At 34.4% G+C, this 26582-nt stretch overlaps 1 protein-coding gene and 1 pseudogene across 3 annotated transcripts; one reads left to right on the forward strand and one right to left on the reverse strand.

The window, feature by feature from the left end:
* Positions 1-16451: 16451 nt before the first annotated feature.
* LOC131145464 (aldehyde dehydrogenase family 2 member B4, mitochondrial-like) lies at positions 16452-24402 on the reverse strand. 3 transcript variants are annotated; one of them, XM_058094553.1, is made up of 12 exons: positions 24294-24402; positions 23990-24171; positions 23343-23477; positions 23046-23188; positions 22711-22864; positions 22382-22611; positions 21334-21423; positions 18165-18338; positions 17939-18076; positions 17220-17357; positions 17071-17132; positions 16452-16914 (listed from the first exon to the last, which is right to left on the reverse strand). In XM_058094553.1, exons 2-12 carry the CDS (start codon positions 24060-24062, stop codon positions 16641-16643), a joined length of 1611 nt encoding a protein of 536 aa, XP_057950536.1. In that variant the 5' UTR covers positions 24063-24171; positions 24294-24402; the 3' UTR covers positions 16452-16640. The 3 variants fall into 3 exon arrangements, with proteins under 3 accessions (XP_057950536.1, XP_057950534.1, XP_057950535.1); XM_058094551.1 differs by having other exon boundaries at positions 24290-24401; XM_058094552.1 differs by having other exon boundaries at positions 23990-24400.
* Positions 24403-25835: 1433 nt separating this feature from the next.
* Positions 25836-25954, forward strand: LOC131147072 (5S ribosomal RNA; annotated as a pseudogene).
* Positions 25955-26582: the final 628 nt, after the last annotated feature.

Here is a 26582-nt window from a genome sequence, read left to right on the forward strand (position 1 = left end):
TTGGATGGGGGGGCTGCGCACAGGGCCGGAGCCAAAAGCTAAGAAAAAAAAGAAACTCTCGCCTCTCATCTCCCTAGCCACCATCTCCTTCATCCTCCATTACTCTCTCTCACACACCCAGCCCTCGGCGATCCATCCTCTCCACTCTCCCCTTGTTCCTCGCTGAACCAGCCGAGCACCTCCGGCCACCTCACCAGCAACCCTCCGCACAGCACCAGCAGACGCCTGCTGTAATCCATCCCTCTGCAACCTCCTCGGCCACTCCTGCAACTCCAGCATACCAGCCCTCACGGCCTTCCGGGAGGACAGCCCAACCTCCAGCAATCACCACCAATTGCTGGACCTCAGCACAGCAGAACGGCCCACCAGTCGCGCATCACACTGCCGCAGACCCCAGCAACCACTACATCTCCGGCCGCTCAGCTCATCCGAGAGGACCACGGCATCTCCGGTCAGTCAGTCCATTCGAGAGGCCCTCTGCAAACGCCATCTTTACACACCCGCAAACACCGGCATCACCCCCCTGCTGGGAGTTTCCTGCACACGCACTAATTCACGCACACAGCAACACACACAAACTCACGCATACAGCAGCACACAAACACACACTGCACACACACAACACACACACAGTAACACACACTTTTACACACATTAAAACACACACCTAAACACATGTATTTAACACACATTTTTACACACATTAAAGCACACACCTTTACAGGAACTTTTAACACACACAGTAGATGTACACACACACACATTTTTTGTACAGTTTAAATTTTGTTTGTTATTAACATTTACTTATATTTATTGTTTCAAGGTTTTTAATAATTAATGTCCATATTTATAAATATTAATTTGTTTGTTCTCATTCTTGTAGGATTTTTCTTTTTATTGCCAAATAAGATTTCAATTGTAATATTTATTTTTAGTTTAAATAGTAATATTTCTATGGTGTTAATATGGTATATTTGAGATTATTAGTAATGTTGCATTAATGCCCTGTATCTTGGATTTTTCCCTACTGCTATGTTAATTACGTATATATATTAGGGTATATTTAAAATTGCTGCCTTACTACTGTATATTCTTAACATTGTATATCATGTTTTGATTTTTGCTGCCTTACTACTGTATATTCTTAATATTGTATATCATGTTTTGATTTATTGTATTCTCATATTTTGATTTATTGTATCTTGATGTACTTTTAGGGTTGAAATTGCTTCCACATAAATTGTGTACTTAGGATTTTTGGTCATTATTGTACTCACCTTGTATTTAATATTTGTATAGTTAAGGTTGCGTGCTAATTTTGGTTGCCATATTAAATAGGTAATTATTAATTTTAGAATTAACTTGTTTTCATAAATTCAATTATTTTCTTGCCCGTTCTAGTAGTTTACATACTTTAAATTCGATTTGTTTTCCTTAATTAATTGTTAGCATATGTATGTCTTGTGCATATCTTTGACAGCGTGTTAATATTAAGATAAATATCATATTATTTAAATATGTACATTGTTAGTTAATGATATTTAGTATTGTTACTATTAATATTATTATTGTCACCATTATTGTCATTTATTATTATTATTATTATTATTATTATTATTATTATTATTATTATCATATCTATTATTACTATTAATATTAGTATTGTTATTAGTATTAGTATTATTTATTAACGTTATCATTCTTATCGTTATTAATAATATTATCACTATTTTTAGTATTTTCTTTATTTGATCTTATACGTACTATGGTATATATTTTGATAAAATATTTTCTTGATTTTTAAATCCCTATGATTTAATTGCAAGGGGTGTTAGCCTTTGGGTATCACGTACCATAAGCTCTGAGGGAATATATGTATATATTTATTTATTTTCCTATGTATTTATAAATTCATAAAAAGGAGTAATGTAAAGATTTATTAGATTAACTTAGGGATAATTTTAAATTAATTAGGTGCCGTTCTTAAGAACGGGCGCGTAGGGGGTGCTCGTACCTTCCCCTCGTGTAACCGAACTCCCGACCCCAACTCTGGTAACGTAGACCGATTCTACCCCTAACGGGGTAGTGATCATGTGTTCTAACCGCTGGTCTTTGAGGTCTTCCTCCTTTTAAGAACCAACCCTGATCGTGCTTTTCATAGCCCATTTGTTTGAGGGTTATGGAGGTGAAGAGGTTATATCGAGTACGTTTAATGAACAACTCAGAATGTGTGGTAATATCAAGTTGAGCAAAAATAAGGTTCAACACACCTCCATAAGAAAGAGTGACACGAGTGGCTTCTAACTTGGCCCACATCCATTTCAAAATGAGGCTAGAAAGATCAAGCTTCTTCCCCTTTAGTAAACACCATAAAATAAAGCAATTGACATAGGAAATATGATCATACAAACCAGCCTTAGGTAGGATGTTGTTGGAGATGATTTTGTGAAGTATTTGAGCCTGGAGGTTCAATTGCTTAAACATAGGTGGATGACCAAAATATACGGGTTCGTTTACCATAATTAGAGGCAAAAACTCTTCGGGTGTGAAGCCTTGCTCTAGAATCCAAGATTGAGTGAAGACAAGACATTTGAATTCACCTGGGGTGATATGCAAAGTGGGAGCTAGGATTTGAGGAGTCAAAACAATTTTCTTGCCTCTAACCTCAGTGATTAGAACATTTTCTCCATGAATCATGTTGGCATAAAAAAATTTAACTAAGTTAGGATACATACTTTTGGCTTGAAAAACAACAAAATTTTCCAACCTATATTCCTAAACATAGGCAATATTTTAGGAAATTCGAAATCGAAGAAGGTGGTGTCAATCACCTTACCAAAGATTGGGTCCATAGAATGGAGAGTAGAATGATAATGAAGCTTAGATTGGGGAGTGACTAACCATTGCTCAATGTTGTTAACGTCCCTTTCGGAAGAAGATCCTCAGTTAGCTGTCGTTTTAGTGCAAGGCATTGTTGTGTTTTTGGAGAATGGAATCCTAGAATCATAGGGAAAGAGTGTAGGAGAAGGAGTTTGGGATTGTGATTCGACGGATTTTAAGTGAGGAAGCAAGGGAGACCAAAGGTTGGAGCTTCGGGTGAGTGATGGAGTAGGAGTTAGTAGCTTGAAGTTGGGGTTTTCGAGCTTTAAATATATAGAATCCGCGACTTTAGCCACCTGAAGATTAAGTTTAGTTGCCTGAAAATTTATAGATTTTAATTCTCAATAGGCAGTAGCACCTCATTTGCCTAAGGTCTGCTAGCTCAGGCGCCTGAACCTTCAATATATAGTGCTCAGTCGCCTAAGCTTCCAAGCTCAGTCGCCTAAAGTCCCTAATTTCTTAGTTTTCTCATTTTGCTCAATATGAAACCTATCTAAATCACTTCCCTACTATGTAAAAACCCAAGTTCTCTTATAATGGATATTAATCTTTCTTCGAGAAGAGGTTTTGCGAAGATATTTGCCCATTGGTCATTTGTATTTATAAATTCAAGTATGATGTCTTTTTTTTGAACATGATCTCTTAGAAAGTGGTGTCTTATATCAATGTGTTTTGTTCTTGAGTGTGATATAGGATTTTTAGAGATGTTTATTACACTTTGTTATCAACTTAATTGGTATAGTGAAATATTCTAAATTATAGCCTTTTAATATTGTTTCATATACAATGTTTGTGCACAAAAATTCTCAATTGCTACATACTCAGTTTTAGCTATGGATAAGGCTAAGGAGTTTTTTTTTTTCTTGGAAAACCAAGACACTAGAGATCGTCCTAGAAAATGACAAGTTCCACTTATACTTTTTCTATCTATCTTACACCCCGCATAATCAACATCCGAATAGCTAATCATTTCGAATCCAGTGTCCTTAGAATACCAAAGTCCTAAATCGATTATTCCTATCAAGTATCTTAGGATTCTTTTTACAGCTATTTGATGTGATTCTTTAGGTGCTGATTGAAACCATGCACACATGCATACACTAAACATTATATCGGGCCTACTAGCTGTTAGGTATTGCAAACTTCCTATCATGCCTCTATAATATTTCATATCTATCAGTTTCCCTTTTTCATCTTTATCAAGGCTTATTAAAGTACTCATGGGGGTACCTATGGGTTTACTACTTTTCATATTGAATATCTTAAGCATATCTTTTATGTATTTGGATTGACTTATAAAAGTTTCATTTTTTGTTTGTTTGATTTTTAATCCTAGGAAGTAGTTCAATTCTCCTATCATGCTCATTTCAAATTCTTCTTGCGTACATTTGGCAAATTCCTTATATAGATTATCATTAGTTGCACCAAAAATAATATCATCTACATAGATTTGGATTATGAGCATGTCATCTTTCTTAGTCTTGATAAACAAAGTACTATCAACCTTTCCTCCAAAAAATCCTTATCTAGAAGGAATCCACTAAATATTTCATACCAAGCCCTAGGGGCTTGTTTCAAACCATATAAAGTCTTAGTTAGATTGTACACATATTCAGGTTTTTGTATGTCTTCAAAGCCTGGTCGTTGTTTTACATATACCTCTTCATTAATGAAACCATTAAAAAATGTACTCTTTACGCCCATTCGATACAATTTAAATTCTTTATGTGATGCATAAGTTAAGAGCATTCTAATTGCTTCCATTCTAGTTACGGGAGCAAATGTTTTATCATAATCTATTCCTTCCTCTTGGTTATATCCTTTAGCTACAAGTCTAGTGTTATTTCTTACTACTATTCCATTTTCATCCTATTTATTTCTAAATACCCATTTAGTTCCTATAATTGAATGATTTTCTGGTTTGGGAACTAATTTCCATACTTTACTTTTTTCAAATTGATTTTATTTTTCTTGCATAACAATTATCCATAAGTCATCACTTGGAGTTTCTTCTACATTATTTGGTTCATCTTGAGATAAGAAAGCATAGTGATTGCATAGATTTTTCAAGAGGATCTTGTAGTTATACCTCATGATGGTTCTCAAATTATTTGATCTTTTGGATGATTCCTTACATATTTCCATTCTTTTGGTAATTCAATATTTTCAACAGCATTATTATTTGATTTTTTTTTTTTCATTTTCTTCTTCTTTTTCTTTTGCTTCTACTATGTCTAAGTCTTCTTGTTTTTGAGTAGTATGTACTTCTTCAATTTTTATTGGTTTATTGAATGGACTTTCTTCATCAAATGTGACATGAATTGATTCCAAGATTGTAAGAGTTCTTTTATTGTATATTTTATAGGCTTTGCTTTTTAATGAATATCTTAGGAATATTCCTTCATCAACTTTTGCATCAAATTTGTCTAAATCATCTTTATCATTTACTACATAGCATTTACATCAGAAAATATAGAAATAAGAGATGTTAGGTCTTCTACCTTTCCAAAGTTCATAGGGAGTTTTATTTAAATTTGATCTTATAGAAACTCTATTTATTACATAGTATGCGGTGTTTACCGCTTCGGCTCAAAAATATTTTGGTAGATTATGTTCATTTAACAATGTTCTAGCCATTTCTTGAAGAATCTCTATTTTTTTCTTTCGACAACTCCATTTTGTTGTGAAGTTCTAGGTGCTGAAAAATTATGATTGATTCCATTTTCATTGCAAAATTTATCAACATCTTTATTTATTAGCATATTACAAGCTTCATCCTTGGAGGTTAAAAACAACACCCAAGTAAACCTAAAGTAGTCATCAACTATAACAAAGACATATTGCTTTCCTCCTAAACTTTGGGTTCTAGTGGGACCAAACAAGTCTAAATGAATTAGTTATAAAGGTCTACTAATAGATATATGTTTCTTCTTTTTAAAACTTGTTTTGATTTGCTTTCCAAGTTGACAAGTATCACAGATTTTATCTTTTATGAATTTTGTATTTGGTAAACCTTTAACTAAGTTCTTTCTAAGTAAGTTTGATAATAGGTCCATGCTTGCATGTCCTAGTCATCTATGCCAAAGTTAACTAACTTCATTCATGGCAGCCAAGCATGTTACATCTTGAGAGATTAAGTTTTCTAGGTTTATACAGTATACATTATTTACTCTATAGGTTGTGAATAGAATTTCATGTTTTCTAGGATTTTGAACAATACACTTATCTTGTTTAAATATTATGTCAAGCCCTTTGTCACCAAGTTGACTTATACTTAAAAGGTTATGCTTTAATCCATCAACTAACAAAACATCATCAATAGTAAGTGAGAGTTCTATATCAATTTTACCTATTCTGACGATTTTACCTTTGGCATTGTCACCGAAGGTCACATAGCCTCCATATTTTTGAACTAAGGTGGTGAATTAACATTATTCTATCTCTTGTCATATGTCTTAAACACCCGCTATCCAAGTACCAGTTTTCCTTTAATGGAGCAGTCCTAAAGCATACCTACAAGGAAGGATTCATGGTGTTACTTTTGGAACCGAAACCTTCTTAATTCTTTTTAAGTCATACCTAGTTTTAGTGTTTACTTTCCATTTATTCTTGATTTTGACATACTTCTTTTTAAATGGACAATTGAACTTTATGTATCCCTAATTTCTACACAAGTAGCAAGTGGTGTTTTCATGTATATTTGTAGAAGATGTGCTTGCATAGTATTTTGCTTTTTTTTACAAAACATCCCATAAATAATTTTTTCTTATTTTTTTTTTTCAATTCCATTGTAACCAATTCCTTCTTTATTACTTATCATCCTTTGTTGACCAACTATTTTTTCAAAATTTTCTTTACCTCTAATAAATTTTTAAATGATTTTGTCATTATCTTCAATTGTTCTATTAAGATCACTTATTTCTAGGACTTTCTTGCTTTCATCATTTACTTGTAGTTTTACTAATTCTTGAGAGATATCATTAATTTTCTTCATTAGAACATCAATATGAGAATCTTCTTCTTTTTCAGCCAATTTAGAACTTTCTAGTTGATTCTTAAGATTTTCATTTTGCTTTTTTAAGGCTATGTTTCTTTTAGATACTTTGATGAACCTATTGTGTAAGTTGAATAATTTAGCTTGGATTTCCTTATATGAAGGCATACTATCACATGAATTATTTCTAGACTCTCCACTAGATTCTTCTGATGAACTATAATAAGAGTTTACCTCAGCATTGTGTGCCATAAAGTACATGTTGTCAACTTCTTGTTCACTTGAGTCATCCATGGTTCCTTCATAAGTTACTTCTAACTTGTCCCAAATTTCTTTGGCTAACTTACATGCCATGACCATATTAAACTCATTAACGTCTAAAGCACAATATGGTGCATTCATGGCACTAAAGTTAACTTGCATCATTTTATAGTCGTTGTCAATCAATTCTCTTTCTTTTTTAAGAACTTCTTTACAATCTACGAGTTTAGTGGGAATGTAGTCACCATGTGTGACAACCTTCCATGCTTTCCAATCCGTGGTTTGAATATATATTCTCATTCTTTGTTTCCAAAATGTATAATTTAAACTACAAAAGATAGGTGGTCTGGTAGATGATTGGCCTTCCACAAAAGGAGAAACACCTAGGTGTGCCATTTAGACCTTTATATAGCTTATAATTAGGATTTGCTATAGCTAAGCTCTGACACGAATTAAAAGTTAAGGTGTTTTCCCAAGAGAGGGGTGAGGTTTATAAAAAATTCCTTTAACTGTTTTTACAGATTTTCAACTCTTTATATACTTAAGCAAACACACAAGGAAGTTGTTGATTTTAAGTACTCAAAAAAATCAACCACAATCACAAAACCAATCATAAACCAAATAATAAACAATCAACCAACCATGTTTAATCAATTTGTGAAAGCTTGCAGCACTTTCTTATTTCAGCGTTTTGCCAAATTTCAATTTGTAGCCCTGTATGAATGGTTCTTTTAAGCACTTCTTTTAATCAAGATTTCCACAAGTGGTTAATCAACGTACTCCCTTTAAGATTTTCACAAAATATTAACCAACGTACTTTCTTAGATTAAAAGGTCTTCTCAGTCTCAGTTTTTCAACAATCCTACACTTTGAAACACAATTGTATATGCTGGTATTTAAATAGAAAAGGGTAGAGAGTGAGATCGAGATTTTTATGAGGTTCGGCTTATCCCCAGCCTACATCCTCGCCTTAGGCAAGATCACTTAAGGATTCCACTAACTCATTCCTTTCTGAGCGAAACAAACCATTTACAACCCTCCTTTAGGGTGGAGCCCGCTCTCCAAGCAATATCCCACGCTTAGTTACAACGATCCAATCACCTGAACCGTCAAGAAACATGAAACAAGAAACAAATTTCTTTTGTACAAAGAATGCTCTCAGATACGGCTGGTTAGTGTAATTGAAAACACTGTATACTTCAATTACAAATATCAAAAGAAATAGAGTTGAAGCTCAAGAACAATTTCACTAGATTACTTCTCTTAGATAAGAATCAACGATTTAGATTGTAGTGCTCAGAGAATAATGATCAGCAGTTCAGAATTTCAGTAATTCTCATATTACAAGAGTGAGCAAAAGAGAGCTTTAAGAGAACAAAAGAGCTTTCAGCTTAAGAGCATATTTTCAATTGCTTGGTGTGAGTTTGATTTGTGAAAACATATATTTATAGGCTAAAAAAGGTTAATTCGTGTTGCCCAAGTTTACTTGGAGTTTGGGGCACAAGAAACTTAAATTTGAATTTTAAAACTTTTCAAAAATATAGTTGTTAACAGTGTTTAGACACCTGAAGTCTCAGGATCAGTCTCCTAAGATTCTTTAAAATAGTGAAATTTTAACTAAAAACAGGGTCAGGCGCCTGAGGTGACAAGGGTCAGTCGCCTGAGCCTACATTGCCTCTTTAGAAATTCATTAAGAAAATCTTCAAGCGCCTGAATTTATTCTTCAGTCGCCCAAAGAAAATCTTCAGGCACCTAAGGTTATTTTTTAGTCTCCTAAACAGTCAATTTTTTTGTTTTTCAGTTCAGTTTTTAAAAACACTTGACTCTCTTGCTTTGTTACTTGTAAAATTTTTTTTTTGATGTTTTAAAATAAGGTCTCTAAGTCCAAGACAAACCCTGATTAGCTTCAAAACATTTCCACATGATATTCAATATGAAATACTTACATAGTTTATCCTAAAGCCTAAAAAAACTCTAAGCTTGAAGTCTTTATGGTGTCTTTGCTTTGAATTCTCTTAGACTTGAGCTTGAGTCAACTTTAGGTTTCCACATGCTTTAGTCATTTTAGTTCATTTGAGCTTCCTTTGGATCACTTTAAAGATGAGAGTGGCTTTATGGTGGTTGGTGATCTTGAACTTGTATTTCCTTTGATATTTTGAACTTTGTCAATTAAGCATTCCTAAAACATCATCACTTAACAACAATATGTTAAATCAACCTTCTTTTGTTGTCATCAAAATGAGATTCGAAAGCCATGTTAGGCCAACAAGTGCATTATTAGATAGAAATGAAATGGTAACTCAAACAATTTCTTTGTTCTCAATGCTCATTAGTTGAATTTTTAGAAATTAATCACCTCAATAGTTTTTTATGGTTATACGTAGGTTGGCAAAATGGATCAAAAACCTACGACTGACATGTTTTCTCGCCTATTTAGACTGTTTTGGATTTGAAAGGAGATGTATAACGTCCTGTTAATAAAATAAATTCTTTTTCCCTATTTTAATATAAAAACATTAACCTAAACAGCGAAAAGCCACATACATAAACATAACCACATAAATTACAATACCAGAGCGTCTAAATATCCCATAAATTATACATAAATCACTGTTCTCCTCAAAACTATTCCCTACTGAAGTCAGGGCATACAAAAATACTACCCAAAAATACTACTCACCCTTAACAGGGCAAACTAATAGCCCCTTTACCTGCGAGTCTGATCCGCTTGCCTAACTGGTTCACCTGAAAAATAATTCAACACTGGGGTGAGACAACACTCAGTAAGTCGAAACATGCTAGTACTAGTATGTGGCTACTGAGTTATATTTCTGTATAAATAATCTAATTTAAAAACAATATCATGGATAACTGAAATTGTAAATGCTGGTATAAATAACATATATTAAAACTATATAAATTTACTTTTCATAATACTACTACTATTTATGGAAATCTACTTATACTTATAATATTTGAGAAAATTTCCCTGGATGGCTGTATGTTATGATTTAACCCCTCATGACAGGGTTGTGCGGTCCAAAGGTGGGACCTATCCTGGCTGGCAGACTAAGGTAAGTCAACTAAACTCTGACAGTCTAATCAGCTCCCTTAATCCATATCTGATGGAGAGCCTGTCCCGACGTAGGCATGATCGACCCCATACCACTTACTGTCTGAGTAAAGTGGTTGCACTTTGACTTGAATATTTGTAGCTACAGTACCGTGCTCTACTAAATCTTATCCATCAGGGTCTGGTACTATATAAGTAGCTGATATCTGTAACATACTATTTTACCATGATTTCTAAAATAACCATAACCCCGTAGAATTTATCTGAAATTATAAATTAACTATCTGAAAATCTAATTTCTGTATAACTAAACTATTATTTATATAACTGAATATCAGGGCGGTATGGTACTGAAAAACTGATTATTCTAAAATTACTGGAAATACATTTTTTCAAATATAATGTATACTGAAAGTTCCTTATTTTATAAGCATGTAAATATCATGGTATTTATGTTCATAAATTGTAAACATGGTATTCATAATTTGTATAAATACAGTACCGTACTCTAATCAACTCAAGCCACACTAATAAATATTATCATAATCAGGCTCTGAAAATCGTATATATAATTTGAATAATAATTTGATAATGACCTATATTTTATACTGAAATCATACTGAAGTTTCCTAACATAGCATGTTTCCCTTACCTGACTACTAGAAAGCCCCTACTGGATATCGGTCCTACACCTGTAGGGTTTCCCACTCAACTTCCTGAAAATAACATTCACTAGAACAAAACATCATTATTTCTCTGTCTACTTCATTTCCTACAACTATTGGAAAGCATAATTTCGAATAAAAGACCTTACCCTGAACCTAGGGAGAAATTCAACTCGATCCCACCGATGATCCGCCCCGATAAACTAGGAGAGAACTTCGTCGGGAGCATCATGGTGGCCTCAGATCGTCGATCCAGCGACTAACAAGGCCAAAATCGAAGAGAGATAGAGGAGAGACCGTAGAGAGAGAAGAGAGAGAGTTTCTATTGAAAATCTTGTATAAAATCCGAGGGTTACACTATTTATTCTGCGGCCTTCATCGACGAGTCTAAGAAACAATTCGTCGATGAACTCTCTCCTTTGTCATCGAAATTTAGAATTACCCAAAACATCCTCTCGGTATTTTTTCATTGACAAAACATGCCCTCGTCAGTGAGACCCTCTTGTACCCTCGTCGACGAATCCCTTGTGTTTGTCGACGAGGCCATAAGAAAATTCCTTGGGTTATTACACCCAAAAGTGCAACGTCGTCGACAAAAGCGAAGGACAAACGCTTCGCGTTCATCGAAGAAATCTGCTGCCTCTTTCTGTTTCTGTTCTCATTTCACTCTTTCTTTATTATTTAAATGTCATTATTCTTTGGATCATTACAAGAAGACCATTTTATAAATAAGTCACCTCGAACCCAACTCATTTAATAAATGGGCTAGATGAGTTTGGATCGGATACTCATTGGGTTACCTATTTACATTTTAAATAAATTATATTTATAATTTTTTATTTTTTTTTTTGCTATTGAACTTTTAGATAAAATAATATTTTATAGATTTAAGTTACATAAATATATTTGATGAAAAATTGAACCAAAAGAAAATGATAAACACATGTGATAGGTTATATTTATATAGGTGTTGTTTTCAAAATTTTAAATCATATTTTTTAATTAAAGAAAAGTAATATTTTTTGAATTTTAAGTTTTTTGTCAAGATATTAATCAATAAAATAAATGACTGTTGTTTTTTTGTTTTTCTTCTAAATTCAATTCAATTTTGGCGAAATATTAAAGGAAAAAGTTAAAATAAATAAATTATATTTTTTAACAGTGCTTAATGGGTACTTGTTTATGATCCATTTAGCAAAACGGATAAGTTTGCATTTAGAGGTTATTTACACATTAATAAATGGGTCAATTCAAATCTGAACATCTAACCCTCACCCGTTTATGACCCACTCAGACTCAACCCGTAAATTTATTTTGCTACCCCTAGTTATATATGGGTAACCCATGAATAAAGAAGATGAATATTTGTCATCCTAATTATTTTTGTTAGTCTCAACTCTGTGGTAGGCCTTGAGTTAGTTGTTTATTTTCCCTTTTCCAAATGGGAGGTGAAGGGTTGAAGTTCCATTTTAATCACCAACAACATGTTGGGGGTTTTGAGTAAAGTGGGGTGGGAAGTACCTTCTAGGGAAGGCCCAGAGTGGCATCTTGTTAACATCCAAGGAGTCCCTACGAGTGTGTATGATTCTTGATCTCTCATGGTTTATGCTACTTATCCAAAAGCCATTATTCACCATAGAAGGCCCAGAGTGGAATCTTGTTAACATCAAGGAGTCCCTACGAGTGTGCAAGATTCTTGATCTCTCATGGTTTATGCTACTTACCCAAAAGCCATTATTCACCATAGGAAAACCAAAAAGTCACGGGATTTCATTTATCTACAATATTAAAATCAATGATTCATACCCCTCCTTCCAACTTAATCCAAAAACTTATTACATATATGTAAGTTACTGAATGTTTATTCAATTTTTTAAGGTGGGGAAAGGGCGTCCCCATATCATAAGGCTCCTCACTTGGCAAAGGTAAGAAGAGGGTTGTCATAGTGTACACAACTTTACTCCTACTTTTATATAGAGAGGTTGTTTCCTTGGACTTGAACCTATGACTAACTAGTCTCAAAAGAGCAACCTTATCGTTAATTCAAGGTTCACCCTCTAAGGTGGGGAAAACTTATAAATTTAATTTGTTAACACATTGCACACACATAATCCCCATATGAGAAAAGAAGTGCTCATAGTTAATTATCAGGAGAGTTGAAAAGATGTGTTACGATGTTAGATTCGATTAAAAACAATTCTTATATGTATGTAAATAAACTTGGATAATGAGTTTTGTTGTGAATAATTTAGTCATCGGTGCCCGATAAATTTAAGACCTAGTTAAAGAGTTTCTAATGGGGATCAGCATATGTTGCCCATGTCATTTTCAGATATTATGACACGTGGACAGCCTCCAGATGTCCACATTTCTTTTGTAGATTTTACGACACGTGGACGACCTCTAGAAGTCCACATTTCCTTCGCCAACATGTTAAAACATGGAAGACCTCCGAATGCCCCTTTTATTCATTGCTATGTAGGAATTCATGGAGTATCTAGAAGATGCTTTTTAGTGTGAGAGAGTTTCAAATTGAGATGCCGAAGCACAATCAAGATCAAGACCACATGTGGGCCCCGGGCCCCACATGGCTGGGCATCCCCTTTGACTTATATTTTTATTTTGTATTATTGCAAGTCAACTTAGCTTGCAAGTGTGTTTAGTATTTAATATGTGTTGTAAGTTGTGCTTATTGATGTGTCTAGTAAGTTGGGTCATTTAATAGTTTAGTAAGTTGTAATATTTTTTTTGTCTCCCATGCCGATATGGGAATTGTTTGTGTCTAATATTTGTTCTCCATGCCAGCTTAATTAGTTATTGTTGTGCCTTCCCCTTCCCCATGTGAAGTCTCTATAAATCTCCATTGTAATAGTTGTAACAACAGCCAGAGTTAATATAATATTATTTAGTTAAAGACCTTGTCTTTGTGGGCTTGTTTAAGCTTGTTTCAATCCTTGTGATTGAGTGGCGAGAGACTATGTCCATTCTCTTCGAAGATCAGTTGGTGTGAGACCAATATTTCTATTCATTTCCATCTTGCACGATCTCCATCCATCATCCACACGGCCACCACCAAGCTACTCCCACACGGCCAACAAAACATCGTTTATTTGTTGAATATATATATATCAAAATATGAAGTGTGCCAAAGAATTTCAAGAGCTAGTCTAACTCTTAAAGAATATCATCAAGATATCCTCAATAGTTATTGATAGCTTCAGTGCTCGCTTGGACCATTCAACTATACAACAACTTCATTGCAACTTCAAGATTGAGTAAGGAATTCCAAGGTGTGTTTTGAATTTAGGGTGAATCAAACTAAGTCTTCCAACGATTTTACCTTAGTATGGTTGTTCTTAAACCACTCTTATATTGCTTGTGAACCTTTGTTTAAAATTCCATAAGCTTTGGGTGAGAAACAACCTTGAATCCTCGCATTTTCATTCAATCCCGTAGCAGGTCAGTCAACTAACCCTGATGGTTAGGTGACTAACCTGGGTCAGGCGACTAACCCTGATGGTCAGTCAACTAACCTTGTTCTGCTCTCGATATTTTTGTCCGAAATCTCAAACAGTAAACTGAGGTTCTTATGTCAGTCAACTAATTCAATACTGCCACTCTAGAAATCTGTTTTTAAATTTTTCAGGCAACTGACCTTTGATCCAAAGTTGACTGTAGTTGCCCAAATTCTAAAATTTCAATATTATTTCACATTGCTTGAAGCCCTGCTTAAACTTGTGTAATCCCATGCTTGAACACTGAACTTCCATGTTTAAAAGAGCATATATGAGCTATTAGAATTCATTATTGATACTTGCTAGCTTTAAAATCAATTGTGGGAATATTGCTTGTTAAGCTTAGAATTTTATTCTTGAAATATTTATGCATTTTAACCTAATATATTTGTGAAAGAATTCTTGAGACTTATTTCAAAATAGCATCATACACCTATTCAAAATCCTCGAACATGTGAAATATATCATAGTTTATGTGTTTATGTTGATTAATTGAATTCTTAATTTAAAGTATGTAAGTGTGTATGCTTACTTGTGAGGGTTGAAATTGGTAGGACTAGGTCAACCCATCCCTGTCATACATCATCTTGGGGGTGTTACCATCCCGTCTTGTATCAGTTTCACATGGATAAATATCCCTTTATTAGTGGGTGGACTATACTTAATCATAATTGGTGTGAACATTCATTACTCAAATATTTCAAAACAAATCAATTATACTCTTTTAGAGAACCATTACTAACTTATACGTACTCAAGCTATGTTCGCAATAGGGATCCAGAAATGACCTAAAACAAATAACTAATCATAACAGTTAACTTATGCATCACAAAAGTCTCTTAAGAGCTATGCCGAACCTTTTAAGTATCTTTTTCTTTAGTCACATTAGGAAAATAGAATAATTATTAATTTGTTGATGATTGAAGGATTGGAGCTTGCATCAAGCCAACTTTTTGTATGAACAAACAATTGGTGCTATTTGCGAGGATGATTCTTTCCAGCAAATCATGGGAATCAAAATTGTCAAATAACGAACATAAACGCAAATATAACACTAACTCTTTGTGAGTTGCAATTTTTAAATTGCAATTACAGTTTTCCTAAATTGGGCTACATTCTAAAGGATAAAAAAGAGTTGCTAAAATTTTATTCATCGCACCTATTCATGACCTAAAAGTGAAGTGTTAGGATCGAAGGAGCCCATGGGTGGGCTTGTTATACATGGGTGAATACCAACTTGACTCAAAAGCTTAAACCTTTAGGATCTCACAAGTGAAATTCTCAACATGAAGAGTGCTGACAAAGACATATTTCCACACTCACTCCTAATATTATATTGATATACTTCTATACATATGTCCTAGGGCTGGATGTGAAAATGATGGGCAATAAACTTTAGTGGCAATTAAGGTGAGATAATTTTACCATTATGCTCATCATTAATGTGAGGACATTTTACCATTATGCTCATCATCAATGGGACTTACATAGTATGTATCTCATATCTAAACAAGATATACACAAACACGTGGGAGGGAGGGGCAGACACTTTTTTGTAATTTCTCATTGTAGAGTTTCACATCGTTAGTTTTCCACCACAATTAGTGGATTGAAAAGTATGAATTAGCTATCATGTGATGACCAACATTGCTTTCATAATAGACACCATTTGCAGTCCAGATACCCAAAAATTGTCACCGTAGGGATCTAGAGCTAACTCACATACTGAATTAGTTATACTAGATTTGGATCAAATCAAGCCTCCAAAGTGTATTTTTCTTCTTTTAAGATAGATAAAATAGGTTGAATTCCAATTTGTTGGTGATTTAAAGATTGGAGCCTCTGCTAAACCAACTTATAGTATCAACATTTCAAATTGTGTTTCTAGCCGGGCAAACCCTGCTTGCTTTAGACCAAAAAAAATAAACTAATTTTAACAAAGCAAGGAGAGATGCACAACACTAGTCCTGCAATTGGGATCATAAGGTCCAACTCTTGCATTTCCACATTCAAAGCTCATACTTCATGCTATTAAACCATGCTATTAATATATCAAAAATCAATTAGCAACTTAAAAATGCAAACTTCAAATCTTGAGAGATGAATGTACATAACCTTGGAAGCAGCCCAACAAACAAACAAGCCCCGCTGCCCCCGAAATATTCTGCGCTATTACAAACCAAGCGTATGCATGATTTATCTTTATTACAAGGTACAATAAGCAGAGGAAGTAGAACATGGTGCTAGGAGATCTACAACCATGCTGGGTTCTTGAGAGGCGTAACAACTGCCTTAACCTGCAGGTAGTTTTTAAGACTGTAGATCCCCTTCTCCCTGCCTTGCCCACTCATCTTGTACCCTCCAAAAGGAATTGCAGCATCAAAAATGTCGAAGCAGTTCACCCATATGGTCCCAGCCTTCAAAGCCCGTGTCAAGGTGTTGGCAGTGTCTATGTTCTTTGTAAAAACACCAGCTGCTAAACCGTACCGTGTAGCGTTTGCCCTTCGTATAACTTCATCAAGGTCCCTGGCATGGAACAAAGACTTAAAAATAATTTTCGAGCATTAAATAAAACAAATATATATATATATATATATATATATATATATGTATATATAATTCAACCCTTTTTTCTCAAATGTCGAGATGGGTTTAGTTATTGAAAAGTTCTCACATACTTACTTGAATTTCAAGATAGATTGCACTGGGCCAAAAATTTCGTCCTTTGCAATCAACATATCGTCCTAGGTGATGAAAGTTTTACAAGTTATTTTGAATTATATTTCATAGTATCTTAGTTGCAGCAATGATGACAGTAGAAAGAACTATACCTGAACATTTGAGAAAACAGTGGGCTGAACATAGAAGCCTCTGGAGCCAAATCTTTCACCACCACATTCAAGGGTAGCATTGCTTTCAATTCCTGACTTTATGTACCTGAGAACCTTCTCAAATTGCTCGGAGTCGATCTGAGATTTTTCACAGGTTCAATAAACAACATCACTACTGAAACCTAAATGAATTTGGTATAGTTCATTAACATGTAAGAAACAAAGTTCTTAACAGCTTTTAAACATTTTGCTGTTCCAATGGATTTATCAGACATCATCAGGCATGCAGTTTTAGGATTCAGTTTCACTATCTCACTGAACCATGACACGATAGCAATGGCGAATCCAGAATTTACATGTTAAGCAAAGTATATGCGAAAAGTAATACGAATTGTAGGATCAAGTACTTATAGAACTTATATGAGAATTGAGGGGTCAGGCTTTAAGAAAACTTCTAATTAAGTTATTAACATTTTTTTTTAGGAGCTTGAAGTTTGGGCCTTGAATTTGAATAAAATGAAGCATAAAATTGTATTAAGTTTCATCCAATACAGATAAATCCAAGCCCTAAGACTTGAAATCCATACTACCAAACACAACCTAAATTAATTTATTAGAAAATTGCTGCTGCTAAGCAGAAAAGTTTTATATGGGCTTATCACAAAATGAGTTTGCTCCGCTCAAGCTATATTTTGATCTTTCACATATTACCCACTAACCTGAGGACCTTGTTCAATACCCTTCTTGAAGGGATCACCAACAGTACGTCTCAAAGCGCGTGCTTTTGCCTTCTCTATGAACTCATCATAGACACGCTCATGCACGAAAGTACGAGACCCAGCACAGCAACATTGTCCCTGCAGACACACCAGCAATCACCACATTCAATGTTTTTACATACTACAACTCCAACTTATTGGGCAAAAACTAATTGACCAAGCCAACCTGATTAAAGAACAGAGCAAAGTGTGCAAGCTCCACAGCCTGATCAATGTCAGCATCCTCGCATACAATGAAAGGTGATTTCCCCCCAAGTTCTAGTGTTACTGGCTTAAGGTTGCTTCTTGCAGCCAATTCAAGTACAATCTTTCCGGTATCAGTTGATCCTGTGAAGGCAAGCTGCAATAAACAGTATAACATTCTGCTAAAAAATGCAGCAATCCAACACATCTTTGCATCAAACCAAGAGATCAATAGTGAAATTTGTTTGGCAGAAACGAAGAGGAAGATTCAGAAGCTTGTGTCAAGCCACCATCAAGGCAGCTAACAAATCAAATACACAAACTCACCAAGTGTAAGTTTGCACTTGTGTAATGTTACTTTATCCCAATCTTTTACTAGGCATGAAAAATAGTTTTAGTGGCTTAAAACATTTCATTTTTTTCATATGCTCCAGAAGTTCCAACATTGTCAATCCATTTCAAATCTTAATAAAGCTACTGGCTCAGCAAAATGAAACAAATTATTAAGGAAATTAGTGTGCCTCTCTTTGTGACTGAAATGTTCAGATATTCATATGAAATTATTGCCCAGTGATGAACAGAGCAGTCAGTGTTCTGTCCATGTCCTATATACTTCTATCCTGATACTACAAGGACTAAAACATAAATTGTAATTGAAGAAAATGCATAATACAGGATGGTCTCAGAGTCTTACTCCTTCACTTGTGTCTGTCCCATCTGTAGAACTAAAAGAAATAAACATGCTTTGCTTCATAATTATTACTTTATTTAGTATATATCTCATTCAGAATTGAATAATTGATTTCTTATATTGAAATGTTATGAAATAAACTTCCACGCTTTGAAATATTTATTTAAAATGTGCATTGATCCATTTTCTAAAAGAAATCTTCTGCCCTCGAGTAAGAATCAGCCAACTTCACTAATGCACATCTCACGCCCATTGCAGCTAGCTCTGAGCACATTAATGAACAAAATTCTTCAGCATATCATTTGCCAACCACTTAGATATCTCAAAGTCAATCTTCAAATGTTTGAGGTTGAGGCTCTAACCAACCCAAACAGAAAGAAAATGTCACATGCTTTTCTTCACCATTGATTTGCAATTCACAACATTTTTATCATTAATATTTTCTTTTGCAGATGTTCAATGAGGGTAAAGCTAAGAATGGCTAGTCAGCCCAAATTAACAGTTAACAGAACTGAACATACCATGCAAGGAGCTACCAAATTGATGATAATCAGGATAGGCATGTAAAAAGGTTGGCACGGCCTCAGGTTGGTAAATATATGAGCATCAAATCTTTTATAGGAGGAAATAAGTTGATATGTTGCCCTACACTCCTTATTCTTTCTTGTGGAACTGTGACAACTGTCACTAACTTGAACATCAAAAAGGTCCCTGAGGCAATTCAAAACCTCGCAAGGAATTGAAACTCCGAAGGCGTGTTTTTCTTGGTGGTAGTATGTAGGAACCCCACGTAATGATAGCCAGATTTATACAGCAACAATAGCAAAAACAAATATAAACTCTATAGTGAATTACACATATTTTATGGCAGATGCATTGTATTTCAAAATTCTGATCACCACACCCCAACCCTCCTCCCTCCTGATAAAAATCATAAAAAGGAAAGGTGTACCCATGCATATATGGTAATACCAAAGTCATCTATAACACTGATGTGTTTAATTTCCTTATAAGTTTTGTCATATTTTCACTCTTATTTTTATGCTAGTTTGTGTTTAATTTTATTATTTATTAGAGTTTTGATTTATTTTGTTTATTTTTTGTTTAGGAATAAATAATTAAAGGAATCATGGTATAAGGAGGAAACTTTCCTTTTCAAATTCAAATTCCCTTCATCAAGAGTCTTTTTCAAACTCAAATTCTTCTCTCAAATTTCCTGAAACACCCTTCAGTATTTGGAGCAGAACTCTAAAAAGGGCGATCTTGGTATCTACGGAAAGTTAAGAAAAACTCCCACAACTTTTGTAATTAAGATTTTCAAAGATGAGAAGATCTCAATAGAGAAAATCGCACATAAAGGTGGCGGCATAAAAGAAGGGGATTTGGAGAATCTTGTTTTGGGGAGATAAAAAGGAAGGATGACCAGAGCTTTATAAAAAGAGGGGATTGGAAGCAGGGAAAAGAGGAGGATTTTCTTCACCATTAGAGAGGAATTCGAAGCTTGAAAAAAGAAGAAGAAGAGAGAGGCCGAATTGGAGTTGTTGACGATTGAGATTCTTGATCTACATATAGTTTCCTTCTTACTTCTTTCATCTTCTCTTTGTACAATTTTCATTATGAATTCTAGAATTATTATGGTTTGTTTTGATTCTATTATGAGCTAATTGCTATTTCTAAAGCTACAATGTAACTTCTTCATGAAAATTCCGAATCTTATTTCTATGTGATCATAATTTTATCATTCCTTATGAATATACATCATTGAGTTTAAAGCTTTCAATTATCTGGCAAATAGTTGAGTGATTTGTTGTGCATATTAATTCGAAAGCTAATGCATTTAGTTTACCATGAATTGAATGAAAGACAAGGTGTCAGCGTGATTTGTGCAGCTTTTATTTAAAATATTATTAATCTTAATATACTCAAATGCTTTTAAATTCACATAAACATATCGCGGGTTATCGTATTTTGGATAATTCTAATTCTACTCAAGAGAGAGTCTTAGATAAGTTAGAATATTCTGCCGTCAAATAGGATGATAATTGATTGATTGCATGATTAAGATTTGGGATTGGATTGGTTAGGTGAGTCGGATGCTTTAGTGTTTTCTTCTTGGGTGAAGTCTTCTTCTTTTTAAGTATTAAATTGATTTAATTTTATTTATTTATTTATTTTCATATTCAAAATTCACCACTTTTCTTGATTTTCAAATAATTTAGAATTAGAACAATTTCAATAGTTAATAGGTTAATAGTCCTCGTGGGTTGGACATCCTTCTTTATCATTATATTAATTGTTACAATTTCGTGCCCTCGTGAATTTTCACGACACGCATCAATTCAGAAACATTATCCAAACAATAGGAAATAGTATGAGGGATAACTAACCATGAATCTCCACATTTCTTACACAAAATCTTGAAACATTATATGAAAGGGATTAATGAAGGCTTTGAAAGTACCTTGTCGACATCCATATGACTAGCAAGAGCTGCACCAGCAGTCGGACCATAACCAGAAACAATATTCAGAACACCTGGAGGGAGACCAGCCTGTCAGAAAGAAGAACAACATAGAGTTTACAGAACAGTCCCCAAGAAAATCCAGCTGATACTATAATGAAACATCCAGAGATGAGACAAGAGGCGGAAAGTGCAAAATTTATTCATCAAGCTAAGCTCATAAATTTTTCTTCTTTTTTTTTTTTCACTTTTAAAGCAAGGAAAAAAAATTTTAGTTTGCATTCGCAATTGGTTCTGTCCTAAATGAAGGTTCAAAGAACAAAACGTTTATGCCTGAAAACTGCTAGCCATTATGCCTGTCAATTGTTTCTTACCAGACATAAACATGATTTTTGACTTAAACAAGTCCACACAACGATAAAAAGCCCTTTGGTAAGTAGTAGTATTTTAGGCATAACTTTAGAAGCCCATAATTTTTTATCCAAAGAAGTTACGGGATGTGTAGCATATACACACGAAAAACACCAAACAAGTCCTACAGTGTCATTAGTATCATTTATGAGATTAGGGTCCATTTGGATAGTTTATCAGCAATTTTGTTTTATTTTTGCCAACTATTTATTTTAGAAGTGATTTTGTTATGTATGTGTTAAATTTTATATATGGTATTTTACCAGTCATCTTATATTATAATAACAACTTCATTTCATTTTTTGATGATTCAATAAGTTCTTTAGAGGAGTGCTAAATGTTTTAAGATTCTAGGAGTTAAAGAACCTTGTAAGGCCCTCGGCCATTTTCAGCACAAAATAAGCTACAATTTTTCCCTCTTATCTCTGTTCCTAAGAAACTCTAAATTGATCCATGATAAGACTATTTGCTCCAGCAGTAAGACCCTTCCATTCTTTGCTTCCAGATGCCTCAGGCTCAATGAGTCAACCCTTTTAACATATATAATAGGGTATCAGAATGACAGAAACATTTACAAGGTAATAAATACTTGGACCATAATCAAATTATAGGATAACAAACACTAATAGAAACCTACCTCATGCAATAGCTTTGAAACAAAAAGTGCAGTCAATGGCGTTTGCTCTGCAGACTTCAGCACAATGGTGTTACCACAGGCAAGTGCAGGCCCAACCTTCCAAGCGAACATGATAAGAGGGAAGTTCCATGGAATGATCTGCCCTGCAACCCCAATTGGTTCGTGCAGTGTTTGCACATGGTGCAATCCATCAGCCGGAACTGTCATACCGTGAATTTTATCTGCCCAGCCTGGGTGATTTGGGAAGAACGGTTTAGAGATTTTCAATCAAATTGTGCAGGGAAATGATATGGAAGTATGTGAATTTCATTTAATTTTCTTGCTCTCACCAGCATAATAGTGAAAGAGACGGATTAGCAACGGTAATTCAGATTTTGCAGACTGTTCAAAAGGCTTCCCATTGTTCCATGTCTCAAGAGCAGCAAGCTCATCACTGTGCTTCTCAAGCAAATCTGCAAACCGCAATAATATCCGCGATCTTTCCTGAAATAGGAAAAACAAGGAAGGCAAACGTTGTCAAAAGTCAAAACCATTAAATACAGGAAGGTTTGGAACATGGGAATGAAATGCAGTTGAGTGGGATGAAAGCAAATTCACCACATGATTTCTTCATGTCCTTCACATAAATTTTCTATTTTAACATGTGTATAAACGTATGAATTACATAAGGGGTCATTCTAGGCCAGGGTCCCTCATCAAACGCCTTGCGAGCAGCAGCGACTGCGCGGTTGATGTCTTCGACATCACCTTCGGCGACATGAGCAATGACTTCCCCTGTCCGAGGGTCAGAAGTTGGGAATGTTTTACCTGCAACCAATTTTGAACATGCGCTCCAGTTCATGATTTGTTCATGGAGGGTAAAATCAAACAGTATCCCACTAGAAATGCTTAATAGAGGTATGCAGGTAAAGGAAACCAATTACGAGAAAAGCAACGATCTTGTTCCCAAATAAAGGATTACCAGAAGCTGCATCAACAAACTGCCCATTAATTAGAAGCTGGGTATAGTTTATTTGAACAGGTGGGGCGATTGGTTCCTCCAAAACAGCAGCAGTGCTAAACCTGCTGATGCTTCCTCCCCTGTTAGAGTTTCTACCTGAAGATCATATTACATAAGTACAAATTTTCCCAAAAAGAGGCAAAATTAATTGACATAAACCATAGAAAAGTGAAGAATCCGATCAAATACACCACAACTGCGTCAAAAATTTCAATTTCTACAACTTTTTTCAGTAATCCTTCTGTACTCTGCTTCTTAAACAGAGGAAAAGGAGAGAGAGAGAGAGAGAGAGAGAGAGAGAGGGAGGGAGGGATTCAAAAGAAGTGATTCCGGTAGTTTAACAGGCAAAAACACTAACCCTCGTTGAATCAAGCCCTTCAAAGACCATCTACTTCATTACCAGACAAATTTTTATAATTTCTTTTGTATTAGTTCTCACTTTAATTTCAGGTGCAGGGATGCAACTCAGGTGCTGAATCAATACCCGATTCATATACGAAATGAGATTAACACAAACCACAAACAACATAGCGAGAGCACAGAAATCTAAGTAAAAAACTGGATTAAAAAGCAGCAAAAAGCAAAAAAGGAATGAAAAAGCCAGTCACCCAGTGAGCGAAGCAGAGGAGAAGAGGCGGAGAGAGAACGAGGCAGCAACGAGGATAGCCTCCGAGTTGCCATGGCCACAGAGCAGAGTATCTCAATGCAAAAGACTCTCTCTCTATCTCTCTCTCTCTCTCTCTCTCTCTCAATTATCTTTATCTCCACTGGTCTACTCTGTAATGTGATCCTGTAGCGTATTTTTGTGGACTTGTCAGCGAAGCCTCACCCGCTTAAAATACCAATTAAAAAAAAGCATACAATGGTAGACACGAGTGAGAGAGAGAGAGAGAGAGAGAGAGAGAGACCCACAATGCTGCCTTCAGAGTATGGAAATATGTACTCGTAAGTATTTGATGAAAATGATTTTTGCTTGCTTGTTTTGGTAATAAGACTGAGCGAGAGAGAGAGAGACCCACAATGCCAATGCTGCCTTCAGAGTATGGAAATATGTACTCATAAGTATTTGATGAAAATGATTTTTGCTTGCTTGTTTTGGTAATAAGACTGATATTTTATAAATGATTTTCTGATTGAATATTCAACAGCTGGTGATTTGGGGCATCTCAAAGTCTTTGGACTTTTTCACCTGCCATATTTTTAAATTTTCGCTGTCCTCAGACTCAGAGAGTGCCGTCCGAGCGGCGGAGATGATGGTCATGGTCCACTTATTTCGAGGTAAATATTAGGGTTAAGCACATTGCCCCCACTAGTGAGTTGAGCTGTTTCCCATTCACAATTAATTAATAATTTAATTATTTTTTTAGTTTCCATATGTCCCTTCTCTATTTTGGAAGTTTGAAGTAGTTGTAAGTTTGACCTCTATAAAATGAAAAATTGGTTGACCTTTAATTCAAATTTCGTAAATACAAATGGAATTTCTTAAATGTAAACGAAAGCTTTAATTAACTCTTCCAAATATACCAACTTACTTTTATTTGATGTTTTACTCTACTAATTCGTCGTATTTTTAGTATTAATTTCATCCAACTCATTTGCATTATTCCAGTATTAGTTTCATCTTGTTAAATGATGTCATTTAGAGTACTAATTTCATCCATGACCTTAAATCTTCCTGAAACTATCAAAATTTCTATTGAAATTTCCGCTTTCCATCATTTTCGAAATTGAAATGGTGGTCTATTTTCGTCTTACATAATTTTTGTTGAAATTTCAACCAACCATCCGAAATTCATTGAAATCTTGAAGTTTCAGTGAAAATTGTCAAAACTTTAACTATAGAACAAAATTCAAATGGGAGATTTCGACATGAATTGAAGTTTTTTCTCTCAATTTATCTTCTTTGTTTTTTTGTATTGAAACAAAAAATTAATTAGGGCTTTGAAATTATATGAAAAATTAAACTTACAACAATGTTTTATTTAACCATTCATGTCTAAATTATCTTTATTTTAAAAATAAATAAAATTTAATTGATTTATGGATTACATTCATATGAATATCTTTAATACATCCATTATATTACAACTATTGCACCTTACATAACATAAATGTATTTAATCTATAATATATTAGTCATGAAACTTACATTATTATATCTATTAACCATTTCTAAAGTTTTATAAGTCTTATAAAATAATCCCATACTTTCTTAGTAAGTAGCAATTTCAATAGTTTTCTTAAATCAAAATTGGAATTGACATTGAAATCAAAATTTTCATTAAAATTTATGTATTTTTGGAGTCCAAAATTTAGTTGAAATTGAATGTTTCATCCTATTCACTTGTGTTATTTGGATTATTAATTTCATCAAACAATAAAATAATTAGAGCCAAAAAAAGAGTAATGATTTGTACCCATCATTATTAGGTGTGTCCAACTAGTCACATTAGAGGGTGCAATCATACCAGCACTAATGCACTGGATCCCATCATAACTCCGCAATTAAGCATACTTGAGCGAGAGTAGTACGAGGATGGGTGACCTCTTGATAATTTCTCGTGTTGCACCCATCTTTTTTTTAAAAAAAAAAAAAATACCTAGTCACCTTAGCCTAATTAAAATTTTCTAGAACTAAAATTTTTTTGGAGCTCTATAGATGATAGTTGAAAGGGCCAATTTTGAGAGTCATTTTTTACCTCCCAAAAATAGAGATCCTCTCGAATGTATGAAAAATAGAAGAAAATAAAAAGAGAGAAAGAAAATGAGCTAGATGCGGCTACCAGTCCATTTAGGCGGTCAAGTGACCTTCCCTCGAACTCGTCGTTGGCACCACCTACAAGTGGTCGATAGGCCTCTTAAGGTACTTGACTGGTCTATATGAAATTTGAAATTTTGAGTTGTTTCAATGCAATTGATTAGAGATTTTGGGCACGCCATTGCCCCTTTGATGCCACATGTCAATTGTCAATCATGGTTATTGATGGTTAGTAATTATTGGCAGGTAAATTTTGAATTTTGAATTTAATTTTAAAAAATTCAAATTCAAAAGGGGTTTTTCTACACTCCACAAGAGGTCTATAAAGAGGACCCCTTTAGGAAGAGTTTAGGGCACGTCAAAGTGAGGGTAAGGCGAAGAATTTCGTGAATAAAATGATTTAAAACAAAGGTTTTGTTTGAAAGAAGAAAGAAGGAAACTTC

This window comes from Malania oleifera, chromosome 13 (assembly GCF_029873635.1).
Source record: "Malania oleifera isolate guangnan ecotype guangnan chromosome 13, ASM2987363v1, whole genome shotgun sequence".
Lineage (NCBI taxonomy): Eukaryota > Viridiplantae > Streptophyta > Magnoliopsida > Santalales > Ximeniaceae > Malania > Malania oleifera.